Source organism: Megachile rotundata, chromosome 5 (genome assembly GCF_050947335.1).
Source record: "Megachile rotundata isolate GNS110a chromosome 5, iyMegRotu1, whole genome shotgun sequence".
NCBI lineage: Eukaryota > Metazoa > Arthropoda > Insecta > Hymenoptera > Megachilidae > Megachile > Megachile rotundata.
Window position 1 is genome coordinate 8,220,088 of NC_134987.1, and position 18,142 is coordinate 8,238,229.

General features: G+C 36.9%; 2 protein-coding genes across 5 annotated transcripts in view; one reads left to right on the forward strand and one right to left on the reverse strand.

Moving 5' to 3' along the window:
- tsl (membrane-attack complex domain containing protein torso-like) overlaps positions 1-18,142 on the forward strand; it is a 137,851-nt gene that overhangs the window by 15,516 nt on the left and 104,193 nt on the right. For 2 of the 4 annotated variants that reach the window (XM_076531801.1, XM_076531802.1), the window contains exons 2-3: positions 9,137-9,803; positions 10,924-16,121. In XM_076531801.1, coding sequence (XP_076387916.1) covers positions 9,137-9,803; positions 10,924-11,319 — 1,063 coding nt within the window. In that variant the 3' untranslated portion in view covers positions 11,320-16,121. Of the gene's footprint in view, positions 1-748; positions 976-6,965; positions 8,572-9,136; positions 9,804-10,923; positions 16,122-18,142 lie in introns of those variants that run through there. The other 2 variants (XM_076531800.1, XM_076531803.1) reach the window with 2 other exon arrangements.
- On the reverse strand, positions 11,579-14,846 carry LOC100883113 (tetratricopeptide repeat protein 5). Its single transcript, XM_003705787.3, has 8 exons — positions 14,707-14,846; positions 14,203-14,553; positions 13,874-14,116; positions 13,744-13,797; positions 13,488-13,673; positions 13,187-13,359; positions 12,962-13,106; positions 11,579-12,891 (listed from the first exon to the last, which is right to left on the reverse strand). Exons 1-8 carry the CDS (start codon positions 14,788-14,790, stop codon positions 12,772-12,774), a joined length of 1,356 nt encoding a protein of 451 aa, XP_003705835.1. The 5' UTR covers positions 14,791-14,846; the 3' UTR covers positions 11,579-12,771.

Sequence of the window (18,142 nt, forward strand, 5' to 3'; positions counted from 1 at the left end):
TTAAAAATGTACAAGTTTAGAAGTTTACAAAATATACAGGTTTAAAAATGTAGAAATTTAGAAGTTTATAAACTATACAGGTTTAAAAATGTAGAAATTTAGAAGTTTATAAACTATACAAGTTTAAAAATGTAGAAGTTTAGATGTTTACAAAATATACAAGTTTAAAAATGTACAAGTTTAGAAGTTTACAAAATATATAAGTTAAGAAATATTAAAGTTTAAAAGTTTATATATGTAAAAATGTAAAAATGCAATAATGTAGAAATGTGAAAATGTAGAAATATAAAAATGTAGGTATGGAGATACTTAGAGCTCATTACCAAATAATTAAATCTATCAATTTAGAAACTTCCAATTAAAAAATTTAAGAATATAGAACCTTCAAAACTTTGAAAATTAAGAACCTTGAAAATTTAAGAGCTAAATAATTTTCCACCATAAAAAATATATAACAAAATATCACACAAGAAAAGATTTTAACACACATCCATCTTGAATTCTACCTTTGAACTCTTCTCGACCTAACCTACCCAAATTGAATACATTCTCTACCTTCTCTCTATATATTTCCCCATGAAGCCCATAACAAAAGGGTTGAAGACGTTTTATCTGTTAAAAAGACACCGTGGTTATGATTGGTCCGTGTCATTTCCTGTGTCTAATCCGTCGCGCAAAGACCCCTTTCGACTCTCGGTCGTACAAAGCTACTTAAACAATTCTTCCCCATTGAGTTCTGTGTCACGTAGAAGCTCGTTTCTTGTAGCGGCGACAACTGAATCGCACCATTCGCTGTCCTCACGTACTCGATTGTTTTTTTTTCAATGAACATTTTTTTATGTCGCGCCTATTCGTGTTCTTTATTATCGCGCGTGCACGGAAACGCATCCAACGCGCGGTCTTTTATTGTCGGGGATTCACTGTTCGTGTTGCTTCGTCGCTGCTGCAACGATCACGCATCGTTTCTACGAAAAGGTACGGTAAAAACGCGGTAATTAACGATGTTATTGCGGTTAGAACGATCGACGTGCGGTTAGGTGTCTTTACGAATCAATGATACACTCGTCAATTGCGGTTAGAATTGTCATTAGAGAACCTTAGGGTTTATCTCTAAATGATATCTTGAAATTTTCAATAACTTCGGCGGATTTTTGTTGAAGTACGTTTTAGGTAATTTTTGTGGTTTTGTAAAAAGAATCCTTTTTAATATTCATGTAACTAACTGTTGTTTTATTAATATATTAATTACAAACAGAATACTGTTTTTCATAATTTATATTTTCAAGGTACAATTTTTTAAATAGTAATGACACAGAAGTTGTCAACTTAAGCTTGAAAAATCTGAAAAAAAAAATATATGAATTTGGTATTTGTATAATTTGTTATTTTTAAGAGGTACATTGCAAAATATTTGTAAAACATGTGTAACATATAACGCACATATCAGTAAATTATTGTGAAAGTTTTTTAAGCAACTGATTTGTTTGCCAAAGAATAATGCAACTCAGTATGTTTGCGATTGAAAAATTTTTGATTGGAAAAATTGTACTGGGTGTATAAATGAATTTATAATAAATCACGTATAATAATATTAATAGGTTTGATACAGTTTCACTTAATTTTTCCAAATATATATTTTTATATGTTCTTCGTTTACAAACAACACAGCTGTTTATCTCAGTATTACGTCTACCGTGTTCACTGGGTCGCTCAACACATAACACGTATTACACAACGGTTTATACCTACATTGGCTGATGCAGCATCATGCAAAAGGAATGGTCAAACTGTTTACGATCGCAATGTTAAATTTCACGGGACTTTCTACTTACGTACAGTCAAGAGCAACTCTGGCTCCCCTAGGGAGGACTCTGTAACCAACGTTTTATGTGTTGATCTTTAGGGATTATTGGGATTTGCAATTTACGGAGCGAAGGAATTTGGAGAACTAGAAATTTTTGGACATAGGAAAATGGGAGCTTAAATATTTGGGGATATAGGAATTTGGGGGCTTAGAAATTGGGGGACATAGAAATTTGAAGATTTGTAACTTTCGGGACATAGGAAAATGGGGGCTTAGATATTTGGAGATGTAAGAATTTGAGGATTTAGAATTTGGAAGACACAGAAATTTGGGGATCTGAAACTTTCGGGACATAGAAATTTGAGGATCTGAAAATATAGGGACTATAGAAATTTAGAGACGTAGGAATTTGGGGGTATAGGAAATTGATGGCTTGGAAATGTGGAGTCATAACAACTTGGGGGTCTAGAAATTTGATAATATAAGAATTTGAAGGCCTAGATATTGGAAGTCTTAGGAATTTGGAGACGTAGGAACTTTGAAACATAGGTATTTGAAATTGTTAGCTTTGGAGCATTCCGACATTTGCGAAATCCAGGAACTGAGAGTTTAGGTTAGATTAGGTTTAATTTAAATTTAATAATCCAAATATCTGTGTATAAGAAAAGACAGTTTGAGCAACTAAGAAATTTAAAGAATCAAAAATATAGAAATTTGTAAATTCAAAATCTTAAGCAACAAACTTGAAAATCTTATAATTAGAAAATTTAAAAATATAAAAATTGTCCTGTTCACAAGTATCCTCATCTATAAAAATCCTACATTGCACTCGATTGTACCTGCAGCCTAAGCGAAAGCATTTGTCACGTGCCTAATATGGAACTAGATTATGGTTTCTCGTTCTTAATAGCTCCATTACGACCATGAAAAAACACTGAATCGTTTCAGACCAATCGACAAATAATTTTCCTTTCGTTATCCTTGAAATTTCAAGAACATCGATTAGGTTAATGCGGGAACAATGCGTATACGAAGTTAGCACGCCCGTGAACTTCTAATCACGGTGACAAACCACTTTCCTGCACTTAACGGAGAGTGGCGAAAGTGAAACTCGTCCCACTTCCGTTTCACCATTTTGGAAGACCGTCGCCTTGACTCGACGGATGCGCCTTGTAGAATATTCTATTGTTCCGTTGTCACGAAACTTTTAGTCTTTCGAGTTGTAGCCTAGGTCATTTGTTATTGTTTTAGTCCCTCACACTGTGTGCATATTGCAATTTTGCTTACATTTATTTTCACATTTGCTATTTTGTTTTAGTGTACACTATTGGGTCGACATTTTAAAATCTATAATACATACTTATAGTTTAAAGCATACTTTGTTATGCTACTTCGTATTTTGTGTTACGTGAAAATTATTGAGAAACTTCATCTGTAATTATCTTACAAGTCATTCTGAAATTATAACTTTTAGTTATAACTTTTTCAGCAAATCTTATATTATTTATGCAATACTCAGTAGACTTTTTATTAGGCAAATTTTTACAGGATTATTAATAGGTCTTCGATAATTATGATTCAAAATAAAGAGATGTCCCTAAAAGATATCAAAGTTTCAATGACACATAGAAAATTCCTTTTGGATTCTTGTTAGACATTTCTTAATAAAATTTTGATATCCTTCAGCGTAATTTTTCAAATCTATTTAATCTGTACATATATTAGTGAAATTATTTTTGGTACCCTGAGTCAAATTGTTTCTATAAAAATAAATAATAAATCTATTTAAACTGTATATATATTATTGAAATTATTGTTGGTACCCTAAGTCAAATTGTTTCAATAAAAATAAATAATAAATTCATTTAAACTGTACATATATTACAATTATTTTTTATATCCTCAGTAATATTGTTTCAATAATAATAAATAATAAATTCATTTAAACTGTACATGTATTACAATTATTTTTTATATCCTCAGTAAAATTGTTTCAATAATAATAAATAATAAATTCATTTAAACTGTACATATATTACAATTATTTTTTATATCCTCAGTAAAATTGTTTCGATAAAAATAAATAATAAATTCATTTAAACTGTACATATATTACAATGATTTGTATTATCCTCAGTAAAATTGTTTCAGTAAAGACAATTGACAGATTCAAATAAAATAAGTCAAAAAATTCATACGTCATTGCACAATAACTTTTTGAATGAGCACATAAAAAAAGATAAAACCAACTCCTCGTATCCTTGAAACTATTTATGCATCAGTGAGGCAACAATGAAATCAATTTCACGTTCTTCGGCATTAATCTCTGTCCATTCTTCCACATTCAGCGTGCAGCCGTATCTCCAGCTTGACATTTTAGTTGTCGACGTTGAGAAATAGCGTGCGAAAGCACGTTTCTTACCCTTCGTCACGATATTAAGGATTAAAATGGTAACGGATGAAATCAGCATGAATCGACGACGTTCCATACGGCGAATCCTTTGTTGTAACCTCATGAATACGTATAGCCACTTTCGTTTGCAACACGGTTACCATGAATCTGGGTATGTGGAACGATCTTCCTTTCGAGATAAATCGACAAAAAGCTTCCCATTACGTAAGTCCACCATTCTGCGCGGATGTGGGTGTTTTATCAACGTACGATGCTCGGACCGTGATTGATACGAAACTGGATTTGACTATCTCTACGGAAACGTTTTCGGAGAAACAATGATATCCATTCTGTACTTTGTTATAACGTTGGAGTAATGTTTTGATAAAGAGGACACTTGTGAGGACGAATTAAATTGAAATGTACATTATTCTATCTCCAAATTCCAACATTTCCAAATTTTCACATTCCCAAATTCCCAAGTTCCTAGATGCTCAAGTTCCCAAATTTCCAAGTCTCCAAATTCCCACATCTCCAAATTCCCACATCCCCAGATTCCCACATCCCAAAATTCCCAAGCTTCCAAATTCCCAAGTCCCCAAATTCCCACATCCCCAAATTCTCAAGCTTCCAAATTCCCAAGCTTCCAAGTTCCCACATTTCCAAATTCCCAAGCTTCCAAATTCCTAAGTCCCCAAATTCCCAAGTCCCCGAATTCCCACATCCCCAAATGCCCACATCCCCAAATTCCCACATCCCCAAATTCCCAAGCTTCCAAATTCCCACATCTCCAAATTCCCAAGCTTCCAAATTCCCAAGTCCCCAAATTCCCAAACTTCCAAGTTCCCACATCTCCAAATTCCCAAGCTTCCAAATTCCTAAGTCCCCAAATTCCCAAGTCCCCGAATTCCCACATCCCCAAATTCCCAAGTCCCCGAATTCCCACATCCCCAAATTCCCAAGTTCCCAAATTCCCAAGTCCCCAAATTCCCAAGCTCCCAAATTCCCAAAGTCTCAAAATTCTCACATCCCAAAACCCTAAAGCCACAAAATTCCAAAGTCCCAAAATTCTCATGTCCCAAAGTCCCAAAATTCTCACGTCCCAAAGTCCCAAAATTCTCACGTCCCAAAGTCCCAAATACCCAAAATCCCAAAGTACCAAAATAGCAAAATGAACTTCCAAAGTGCCACTCTCGTAAAAAGTAACTTCTATTACCCATTCGCAATCGAAAAGATCAAGGAGATCAATTTTATTAAAATCACCGAAGTGGAACTGAAAATGTGGGTCAAGGTTATTGAACAACACTGCACTATGTCCCAACCTCGCAATCTATCTATCTCCCAATCTAGACTCATTTTTCGTAAACTTGAAAAGAACAACGAGACACAATGACCAAATTTTTCAGCAATTACCAGAAGAGATTTTAATTAACTCGTTATTAAAGCCAAGAGTTCGCGAATACTTCAGTTCGAAGTATTACGTGGAGGACCACAGTTTCACTTTCACTTCGATCACACTTCGTACCTTGATTCTTACTGTACGTTGTACAGTACGGTATCGTGAAAGCGTTGTAATCGATTAATCAATTTGTCGATTAAACAACGAATTGTCGTTCCTTGAACATAGAAATTGAACGATTGCGATGTTTTCACAGTTGAAATTGCTAGATGCATCGTGGCGAAAGATGCAGTTTTGCAAGCGACATTCCAAGCCGTTCCTCACCGTAACCGTGTCGTACGTGTTCAACAAATTCATTTTCCGCATCCTGTCGCAAGACAAATGCAACACCCGCGCTATATCGTGCTTTGTACCAACAAATGCCACGGTTCAGGAAACGCGGATTTAAACCTGGCTAAAGTACCGGCTTCTTACCTGTTTCCGTTTCTTTGTTACACTTGGTACACGCTCTTCTTAACACTTTGATGCCACTGTCGTGTAATTGTGATTTTTACTATCTACTTTCTACACATTTATTTATCACCCCATTTATTCTATCGACTTGCTGTTTAGAATGCTGTTTAAATATTTATAATTGTGCAACATCCTTTATACTTGGAAATTTCTTTTGACAAAATGTCGTCCCCCAGTGAAGTTCAATGTCTAAATAACTAAAGCATAATTTTATCAGTAATATCTACTAAGTATATATAGACATTTAGGTTGTTTTTACAAAATTAAAATAAGTAAAATATAATAGACTTAAAAAATTAAATTCTTACGTTAAAAAAAATTACCATTAAAGTTATTTAAATAGGACAGTTAATCAGTTGAGTTAACGATTAGTAAAATTGAAATGCAAGGCATTGAAGTGCGAGAGGCGCAAAGCGAATAAAACATTGTAGCAACGAGCTAACTGAGCTAACACTTCTCGGTGAAGTATATCCACGGTCAACGAGTAATTATACTGATTGTTGCTTTTCAAGATGCGCGTCGAAGCAAAACAGTCGCATGTAGAAACGATTGCCAGGTTGGAAGAAGTCCAAGGGCTAAACGCATCCTTCGCCTACTGTATGATGCTCGCACGACTGACATCATTTAATACCACCTTGCTCTTGAAATACTTTTGGATTATCGAGTTTCAATAAGCTTGGGGTTTAAGATCTTTAGGAAGTCTTCAAGATTTTGAATGCACAAGGTGTTGAATACGTAAGATTTTGGATATGCAAGATTTTTGGTTGTTAGAGATTCAGGACTTTCAGATGTTCAAACTTTGATGTTTTAAGAAGCTTGAATTTTAAAACTTTATCAGAATTATCTTTTTAATCAGATAACTTTTTACCAAACTGTGCAATGGCACTTCGTATTACACTTCAATCTCACACAAGTCCTTCCACGGCAATACAACGAGACTATGCTATAACCATACGGAACCGTCCCAGCCGGCCATCACAAACTGCACACGTAGGAGGTCAATTAAACCACCGAATGACAATTAATTTCACCCGAATAAATATTAACCTGGTGCGAAGAAATTCATGAGTCATCACAATGGCCAGCTAATAAACAGGTCAATAAACTCCGGCACAGGATCTCGCAAAGCGGCAAGATTACGTTCACGTATCCGAGAACACGGAAGTGGGCGAGTCCTTTTCAGATAGGCATTTCATTGTCAACGAGCGTAGACTCCTTTGAGCGATACCGTTAACACGGAGCGGCACATAAATCGTAGTCACCGTGCATAATGATCGATCGTGTCGCGTGGACGCTTATCAAGATGTACAGCATTACGTGTAAGCGATCGAGTGAAACGTGCCGAGACATGTAGCGTGCATGCCTCGCGAGAAGTCTCTCCAGACGTAGCAGAGTTCTCACGTACTCTTCTATTTAATATATATCTAATTAGAATAGAAATGTAGGAATATAGGAATGCAGGAACGTGAGAGTATAAATATGTAGGAATGTGGGAGTCTCTGTATAGAGGTGTGAAGGGAGATGGAGAATTAGGGAGTTGGTGATATAGGAATCTGGGATAGAGCTATTTGAAATGTAGGAGTTTGGGGATATTGTAATTTGGAAATGTAGAAATCTGGGAAAATAGAAATCTGCGAATATAGCAATTTGGGGATGTAGCAATCTGAGGATATTGCTATATGGAAATGTAGAAATCTGGGAAAATAGAAATCTGCGAATATAGCAATTTGGGGATGTAAGAATTTGGGAATATAGAAATTTGCCAATATGTCAATTTGAAGATGTAGCAGTCTCAGAATATAGAAATCTGCCAATATGTCAATTTGAAGATGTAGCAGTCTCAGAATATAGAAATTTGCGAATATATCAATCCAAAAATATGGAAGTCGAATACAATAACCTAAGTAAAAAAATTTAGAAAGATGGACAGATGAAACCATTCCGACAAAAAGTCAAAGGACGAAGTTAAGATTTCGTGAGTACTGAACAACTTATATTTCAAGGAGATTCAATGACGCTAGAGCAAATAGGAACCACATTCCTTTCACGCACAATCTTCAAAATAGTACTTACAATTTCTGACGAGCGTTCGTTCTTGATCTGCATCGTAAAAGAGGATAAACGGACGAACCTCGGTGAAACAGAGAGAAGAGTTCCACGAAGAGCCATGGTAGACCAAGGTGTTCGTCCGGTGTCCAGGAGGGGGCATGAAGGTCACGTACCGCTTTGCTCGTGCAAATGCCTCGACGACGTGCACCTAGACCTACAGAACAAGATAACTCGTTACTATCTGCCTGTAAGTTGGTTTCATCGCGTGTGTGCACGCGTGCAGATGTGGAGAGCCGATGGAAAGCAAGTTCAAAATACTACCGGAGACCTTGCGTTTCGATTGAGAGATAACCGTTTTGTCCATCGGGTCGTTTGCTAAACAGCGATGAAATAGTGACTTCAATTATAACCGAGGTATGATTGGTAGTGTGCGATAGCGGATTAGAAATTCGACCTTTGTATCATTTATAGTCGTTTGAAATTCAAGAATTAACGATGTAAGTACTCTTTGAATAGATTTTCCATATTCAGCAGGAGATGAACCATGAACTTGTAAAATATCTCAAGAGTAACTAGACTGTTTATCTGCAAATCTATGAATTCAGCCTATAAATTACATGGCTTCGATACACCATAAATGCATAAACAATAGTACAATAATTATTTGTTAGAATTAGAAAGTTATATAGGAACAAAATTAAAGACCCAAAGGAGCTAATCTTCAAATAAAAATCCTACGCCAATGTATCTGCCAGGCAACGAAGGTCATTTCCGTTCAAGACCAATCGTCGTTAGAATTGCAAATTAACACTTGGTTCCCGAAATACGCGCGACGTTGAGGATAAATGCGCTAATAGTAGCTGAGCGTGTAGCGAGCTCGTAGCGGCGAATGAGCCAACTACCTGTCTAAACGTTGAACGACCTCACCGTCCTTCCAGCTTCCAGCAGTTAGTGTTAGCAGTTTGGTTTGGTGTTGCAGGTGGTTTAGCCGCAGGCAACCGCGAGAGATGTGGTCGCGAACGCGATTCTTGGTCCTGGCTTGGACGCTCGCGTTGCTGGTTGGCGCGCGGGTTAGCAACGGGTCGCAGAGGCCGCGTCTCGGCGGTGCCGTCAACATCTTCAGCCGATACGGTTACCTGAGCATCAGCATGAGAGTCGTGCCGAGGAACGACACCGACACCTGGATATTCCGTGAGCCAACCTTGGACGTGTTCAGGAATCCCGTCCCGGTAGCGAGCAGGCAACGGCAGCAAACGGCCGCGGTCTTCGACGGCGATTTCCACATGGAGTTTTGCGACAACATCCGTCAATTGTTGCAAGCCTACTTCCGGGACTTCACGTTCGAGAAGCTGGAGAGACCGTGGCGAGCGTTCACCAGCAGCTGGTCCAAGGCTGCCATAGCTCGCCATCTGGGCATCAACTCGTCCTTTATCACTGGAGAACATTGTTACGTGCTGGTACGAGTCGCCAGGTTCCGCGAGAACCAGAAGCTGACTGCCACAGCCGACTCGATGATCCTCGACGAAGCTGTTCTTAGGGAAACGGAGAACGTTACTGTTGGAGATACAGCGAGCGTCGTACGGTTCATCAAACACTTCGGATCTCACTACATTGCCGCTTATGTCACCGGGAACTCTTTGTACCAGGTGAGATTGCTTCCGTCGGACGTTGTTGTTATTTGGTGCGATCTTTATGCTCTAGAAGTTACTCTGATGAAAATAATGATCTAGGGAAAGGAGACCGCATTACTCGTTAGTTCTTGGTTGCACAGTTTTCTAATTTATAAACTTTCAAATTTGGAACTTTAAAACGAATATTTGAGAATTTGATAAATTTTGATAATGTAGGAATTTAAAAATTAAAAGATTGAAGTTTCATTTGTAACACTAGTTATACATCTTGTGATGAAAAGTTTATCCGATCGAAGTTGTGCTTGAGAACCGTTTATCTTCTCTCGCATGCAATTTTGCATCGTGCCGTGTACGAGTAGATAACAATTACATAATTTTTTCGTTTAGCACTTATAACATCATGTTATTGTGAAGCCAGACTCATAATACCCGTAAATGCCTCTATCAAGAACGAGTCCTTGTTCATTGACCACTACGTCAGCGAATTACTTTTTATAATCTTGTTTATGTGTACCTTTTTCTTTTAACAAAATTGACAGTGTCTTGCGCAACACAATTTATGATGGCATGAAATTCATCGCTTCGGGATGTTTCAAGAATCAATTACAACGTAACCAGCATCTTCAAAGCAGTGTAGATCGTGTAACGTTAGCAAAGCAAAATTATCCGTTGCATAAAACTTAAACGCCAGTTTAACGATTGGCAAACGGGATAATGATACCAATGTTGGTAATCAAACGATTTCGATCTCCCACGAGAAATACGAGGATAATAAAAACAGTCAATGATCGCTATCTAAAGTCCGGGTTCCCATGAGCGGGCCGCTAAATGTTTTCCGTGGAGTCACAGTAATTATTTCTAATTGCAATTATTCTCGGAACGAATTGCACTGTAAACATTTTCACCATTTATTCAATACCAAAATAGCTACACTGCAATCCTATTACATTCTCACAATGCTCCTAAGAATACAAGAATTCAAATTTTTTAATTTCAGAGTCTTTCAGCTTTCAAATTTTCAGAGTTAAAAATTTAGACATTTCAAAATCCATCTTTAATAAATTAAAGTTGTATTAAAATTATTTGGCGATTATAGTATCTATAGAAGAGTATACAGAAGATTTATCGGTTTCAGGTGTTCGTGTACACGCCTCAAGCGTACTTGCGATTGAAAGAACGCTTGAAGACGCGTGGCGTTGCGGATCTCTCGAATCGGGAATTAAGCAACTTCTTCTCGCCGTGGTACGCGGAGCACATGGGTTCCATACAAGCCGCGAGCGGAAACCGCACCGTCGAGACGTGGGCGGTGGAACACCTTCGAAATCAATATTACATTTTCTCGTACGCCAGCCTGCTAAAATTGCACGGGGACGCGTTGTTGCTGAAGCAACTGGACGGGCTGCTCGGTGACGAAGCGTTGTTACAGTTGCAATTGCGAACGCTGGCTCCGATCTTCAAAGATCCTCAGCGACGCGACTGGTTCCTCGAGGTAATCGACAATTACTCGAAGTTATGGGAGGTGAACACGTGAATTCGTGTACCGATCCTGAAATGGACGAAAGAGCCTCCTACGTTTTCCTTGCGTGGTTGAATCCGCTCGTTGGAGAACCACGGTACGCGCGTATCTTCAACAAGATGGAAGAAGCGGCGTCAACGAAGATCGATCATTCGTTACTGCAGGACAATTACAGTTTCTCGATCGTCGATCAAGCATGGTACACTGTGGAAGTTCGCTGTTGTTCCTTCATCGAACGAACGCTAGGATTTAATAGACAAAACCATCCAACTACTATGTTGTTATAAATAAGTATTTATTATCATATAATCGATGATAGAAAACATTTTTATACAAACGTTTTAAATATATATATGTATATGTATATCACAAGCAATTTTTGCAAAAATGTTTGACTGAAAAAATCACGACTTCTTGTTTCTGCGTTTTATATTCTTGACATTTGCCTTGGATCATAACTTCAGTTACTTCGAGAATTAATGCGGAAACAGGAATCGTGATTTTTTCTTCTTCGTGTTTTTGATTTCTATTTTCGGTGGACGAAACGATACGCGTGAAAATAAATTGTCTGCGCGATATTTTATACTCTAGGATAAGTTTTTATCCTTAGAAAATCCTGAATGATTCGATGTAAGTATTCGAGTATACATAAAAGTGAAGTTAACTTATATTTATCGTAAAAGGAAATTAATATTCAGTTTATTGGCACGATGGAACGTCGGTGGAACGGATGGAACTTTTTTAAAAAAAGTTGCTTTATTTAAAGATGACTTTTATCACGAAAGAAAAACTTTAAACAATGCAAATAACAATAGCGTGAAGTAAGTCTGACAACGAAATTGACATAACAAATTCTTCAAAGAACAACCGTTGAAAAATACATAGTGTATTATAAAAATCAGTATTTTCGTACGTAATTCGATTATGCGAAGCATAAATTATTCTTTAACCGATTTTCAGAATAACGAAAGAAATCTAAAGTACTCGCACTTATTAATTTTTATAAAAGTTTACAGATATGCTATGTATAAAATTGTACATATCATTAAACTGCATTTTCGAGGGACAATAATTACATATTTCTTACATCCTATCTACAAAATGTGATCAGACGCGATTAGCACGAGCTCTCGAAATTTCTTTGCATGTCAACATATCATAAATAAAATGTAACAATACTTAGAACGTGTACGAAACAAATTGTAAAAAACGTTTTTTTAAAATTTGATTGTTTCTAACTAGAACGATATCTTTATGGATAAATTCGTAACAATATCAGTGTATTTTTCTATCTCAAGAAATATTGACTGTGTTAAGATTAGTTACTGCAGATAATATATAATAATACTTAAACCCGAAATTCAAATATCACATTGGTTATTGACAGTGACACTGATTTCTATTTTGAGATAGAAGATAGTCTCGTTGTTAGCTACAGATCCTTGTACGAACATTTGTGCATTAAGCTCAATCAGTTTTCTTAAAAGTATGTAATTTTGCGGACGCTTGTTGTTCTCTACCTAATTTCCTCCCATTCACAACCAATATAACCGGAGTTTCAACACGTATAGATTTGAAGTCAAAGTCCTGAAAAAAAGTTATACTCACATAATTGCTATTAAGTTTCAGACAACATATCATCGTTAAGAATACGAACATTGTCGAGATAAGAAAATTTTTGATGAATCACGAACGGTTCAGGTATAGCAACAGAATCCCCAACGGTTACTCCACGACCCTTAGCAAGATTATATACCGTGACAGCCATACAGGTTTTCTCTTCGTCAACGAAACAAAATGCGCTGGAAAATTAAATATGTATTTATTAATTTAGATAATAAATGCTCGTTTTCTTTTTTTAAATGTTAAAAGATACACTTACAAAGGGACGCAATCTGTGTCTTGTATCCAACATACTACTTTTCCAAACACAACTTTCTCAGGATTTAGTCCAAGAGTTAAGCTTTTCAATGATACTAAATCTAATTTTACAGTCTTCTGTCCAGACGTGAAAGAGCCACCCTTATATGGTCCCAAATGCTTAACATCCAATGCCTACATTTAATCAGAAACCTATAAATATGTATACGTACCAGTATCACACATTACACTTATGCAAATAGTATATTTTAATGTCATATATTTAATCATTAGAAGGTGTTTTATAAAAATAATTTTTGTACCCGTATCATTTGGAACAATCTTTTTGGTTTTACTTTTCCATTATTGTTTACTAAATTTTGTACATCCTTCAAGTATTGTAACAATTCATCCCTTTTGTTACGTGGTGTTTCCCATAATGGATCTAGTAACATTGCTCTTTCAAATGATTTCAATGCTAAGCAATATTCTTCTTGATATTTTAAGGCCTAGTATTATAATTATTTCACATAAATAAAATTCACTAGAATTTTGCATTCTTGCTAATAAAATACTTACCACTGCCTTATTGTGAAATAAATCAGGATTACTTCCTGCTACAATGTCTTTCTCCTAGAAATGATTTAAATGCTGTTAATATTGCAATGCTTAATAGAAATATAAATTGATGTTATTGAAAACAACTTACTGCTTGAACATAAGCTGACATACAAAGACGTAAAGTTGCAGGATTTTGTGCTACTGTAAAAAAGGAAGACAAATATGCATTTCCAAGAATTGCCCATGAAATTCCATCTGTTGTATCAAGACTAACTGCTTCTTTAGCATGTTCTACACCTTTTTGGATATTTTGGATTCGTTGTTCAACAGTAGAAACTGATTCTTGTCTGAGTACCATTGACAAATTTCTTAAAGATACTTTATTTCTACCCTAAAATATTTGTAATTGTGTTCCAATCATATGACAAGGTATTAAAATTGGTGAAGTATAATAATGTATAATTTTTATAATTTTACATGGCGTAAAGCACCAACAAAACAATTTTTTGCTTGTTGGATATCATCATTTTTCCAATAACATTCTCCTAATTCATTCCATGCTTCAACTAAGTTAGGTTCTAATTTCACTGCTTTAGTTAATAATTCCTCTGCTTGAGATATAAACCGTTCTGTAACATTTAGTGCTTTCCCTTTTAAATAATAATATTTTGCTCGTGATCCATCGATTTCATATCCTTTACATTCATCAAACTTATTCAAAGTATCTTTCATTTCTTTCTCTACATCGCCATTCTTCTTAATTGCTTCTTCAATAGGATGGTTTTCGAAATAATGATCTCGAAAAAAATATAATGCATTTACTTTCTCCTAAAATAAATGCCCTGGTATTAAAAAGTATAGTTAAATAAAAAGATTTAGATAAAACTACAAAAAAATTAAAAACGTTATTTTTTATGCATGACCAGAAAATAAGAAACTTCTTTCATTACATAAATTCCATGTTCGAAACAATAAATATACCGTCAGAGCTACAATAGGATCTTCTTTGACAGCATTTCCTGATTTTGCTCCGGCAACCACTTTGTCATCTATAATTGCGGACATTTTTTAAAATACTCTAATAAACAATTATATCACATCAATTTCATTGTGCATCAGATACCCGTGGCGTTTACAGCCTCATATATAATTTACAATAATCTACATGCAAATCAACGCTTAAGTAAAGCAGAATATCATTCGTATATAAACTGTCAAAGATCAAGAAAAGATCAAACAGGTTATGTATTAATATTAATGTAGCACTGGTGTAAGGTAGTATCCGCAATGAAAACGAACGTCAATTAACGTCAAATATTTTATTATAAACAACGTAACAATAAAATTACAAGAACGTACGCGCAACTGTGTGAAAAAAAATACAACGATAATCACGAAAAAACAATAATAAAATTCGTGGTAAGCTTTATTCGCATGTTTGTCGGATTCTTTATTTCGGAAGAGAACCGTAACGCTAAATGATAGTTTTTCTGCACAGATCTCTTCTGATTGGTTCTGACTGGCGCAAGCGTTCTGACATTTACGAATTCGAATGTGTATATATGGTGATCCTTTATTTAGTATATTCGTCTCGTTAAATTTAACTAACAAGAAGCTGAATAAGTCTTTTATATGAAGTATGATCGTGCATATCTTTATCGAGAAATATAATTCTTGCTATTCAATGGTGTAATTAGAAATTTGGGAATTTGAGGGTTTGGCAACTTAAGAACTTGTTTATGTTTGTACACCGTATATGTGAACACGAAGTAAGAAACAGGCGATAGATGAGCACAACGCTAGTAATAAACAGTCTTCTGAATCCAACCGAGATGCGCAGGACTACTATTGCTGTTGTGGAACGAAGTATACATCAGTTCCAGGAGTAGTACCAAAATAATCCGAGCGTGGCGGTAACGCCCTTTCCACTTCCACCTGTCGTGAGCATCGAAGGTGGTGACTAGTTCATTCGTGTACTCCGTGACCGAAGCTTCCCCAGAAGGCTGCATCGTCTCAGGATCGCCATTTTATGTGTTTGGCTCTGAGACTGGGACGGTGGGTGCGTGCGGTGCATACTACAGAGCGTATTCCGTGCATTATCTGCAAGATGTTACCCAAATACTTTGCGCCCGACATGTACAAGTAACGACAGGTGTCGGAGTGAGTGGATCGGGCAGCGAAGGCTCGGGCCGAAATGGTCCCGGAATAGTGAGCTGTGCGTGAGTGTGTTTTCATCGAGTTGTGCGTCGCACTGGCTTTTCACTGCTGTCACCGTTTGTTAATACCTGTGCCATTTGAAAAGTCGGCTTTGGGTCAAATTACGGACGGCCTCTGGATTCCTTGCGACACCCTCGCCACCATCTACGATGAGTTCGCGCAACATACCCTCAGACAAGGTGAGTTGTCACTTCGTCTAATATGTCTACCGCACCCTTCCGCCTCCTCTTTCTGCTTTATCCTTCGCATCCACGCAATCCCTACCCGCCGTTCGATACCTATCCTGTACTATGTCTTTACTTTTATTCGCTAAAAGTCACGGTCACGAAATCCTTACTGCGTGAAATTTTTCACCGATCAATGAGAGATGTCTTCCTCTACATATCGCTTTTTTTTTTATTAAACGGATGTGCACCCTCGCAATAGCGATACTCCTATCTTTTACTTTTTGCTCTTCCTTCGTAACAGCTTTCTGTTATGTTATAATTAACGTTCCGTTGTACAATTAAATAAATTCGACAAAATGATTCGACACCCGAACTTTAAATGGACAAAATCAAATTTCGCGCGTTATTGTCGCACCAATACGTTTTTATACTCCTTCGATCAATTACAAATCGAGATACGATTTCACGCTCGAGGTACGTACAACGACGTGTTCATCGCCGGTTGCGAATTTACTTCGTGCTTGTTTCGAGTGCTGTCACGAGGTTACACCCGTAATTAATTAATGAACGGTTACCTTTGATTCTCAACGATTGTGTCTACTCGGGAACACTACACAATATCACCGATGCTTTTTCCCTTTTTTCGCGTCGAGAGCTCACGCTGTCGGCTCCGTTCCACCTCCTTCTCGTCCCCTGTGAATTAATTGTGTCGTGAAAGTCGTGACGGGACGTTCTCCACGCTTTGAGCTAGCTCTCTGGATACGTCGCGTTTTCTTTTTTTTTTTTTTACAAAGTTGTCGCGCGAAGTGCACTCGTAGCCGGTCAGACGAGGCTGTTTAATTGGTAGCAGTCGCATCAAAGGATAAATGCTTTGTGTTCGGTGGTTCTTCGTCCCCTATCGATTCTCCACTTCACCTTTTGTTTCGCGTCTCGATATTATTAAATCAACGGGCCGTGGTTACGTTGTGCAGAGCGACGCGGAATATTCGCGCGCGCGCGGACGAGAGACCGACATCGCGGCCTATTCCGCTAAAAATACCCACGCATCGAAAATTCAACCGCATCGATGACGCGTAAAATAGATGCTAATCAGATATGATCGTTATCGGCCGATTTAACTAATTACGAAAATCATTTTCCTATTTTCTCCTTTCATGTCTTCAAATTATTTTTGGTAACTTTCAGGAGGCCTTCTTAAAAATACGTCTCAAAATTTGAAAAACTATCAGATCTTTTATGTAAGTGTTGTTTAAAAAGTATGAGAGTTGAAGGTCTAGTGTTAACTTGAGTATGGTGTCAATTTTGGTGACTCCATGAAAACTGTACGCAACCTTTTTTTCGATATTGGTGCTTTGGCAGTATGTTTGTTGTTGATCTTTCGAGAGTGAAAGTTAGAATATACCTAGTGGTTTCCGAACTTAGTATGCAGTACAGTTTATGGCTTCTGAACAGAAAAACGATGTACAGGGTGCTTCCAGAAACTAGGTCGAGCTGTGTGGGTATTTCGTAAGTGACAATGGAGAGAATAGACGGGGATATGTCGTAAGGCTTTGGGAAGTTGTTTTCCAATAACTGTTTCAGGATGTGTATCAAGCGACACCATTTTTCAACATTTGTATAAATTGGATAGTAAAATAATTCCAATATTTCGATACAAGGATAGCGCGAAACGTATGCATTTAATAGTTCATAAGAAACTGTAGCAACAAAAACCTCACACATCTACTTTTTAATTTTATTCATCCTTGACTGGAGCACGAAGGAAAATAATGAGAAATAACACAGTGTCGGAGTAATTTCTGTGACGTTACCAGCGCGGTAAAAAAAAAGAAAAACTTGTGAATAGAAACGAAGGCAACGGTTCATTACCGACTTCCGTGAAATAGTTTGCTGAAGGAAAACCTGAAAATCAACTCGTTCATTCGATTCGATGGAACTACCTGTTTCGTGTTTCGCCGCGAAAACGTCGGGCAACGGATAAAATAATTAAATGATAGAGTATCTTTAGTAGGAACGAGGCTGAAAGGCCGCGT

Excerpts from the sequence above, each read along its gene's own strand:
- LOC100883113 (XM_003705787.3), bottom strand. The coding sequence starts at position 14,790 with ATGTCCGCAATTATAGATGACAAAGTGGTTGCCGGAGCAAAATCAGGA. Across the intron at positions 13,360-13,487 it reads GATTGTTCCAAATGATACGG|GCATTGGATGTTAAGCATTT; the intron begins GTACAAAAATTA and ends GATTAAATGTAG. Across the intron at positions 13,107-13,186 it reads GACACAGATTGCGTCCCTTT|CGCATTTTGTTTCGTTGACG; the intron begins GTAAGTGTATCT and ends TTAATTTTCCAG.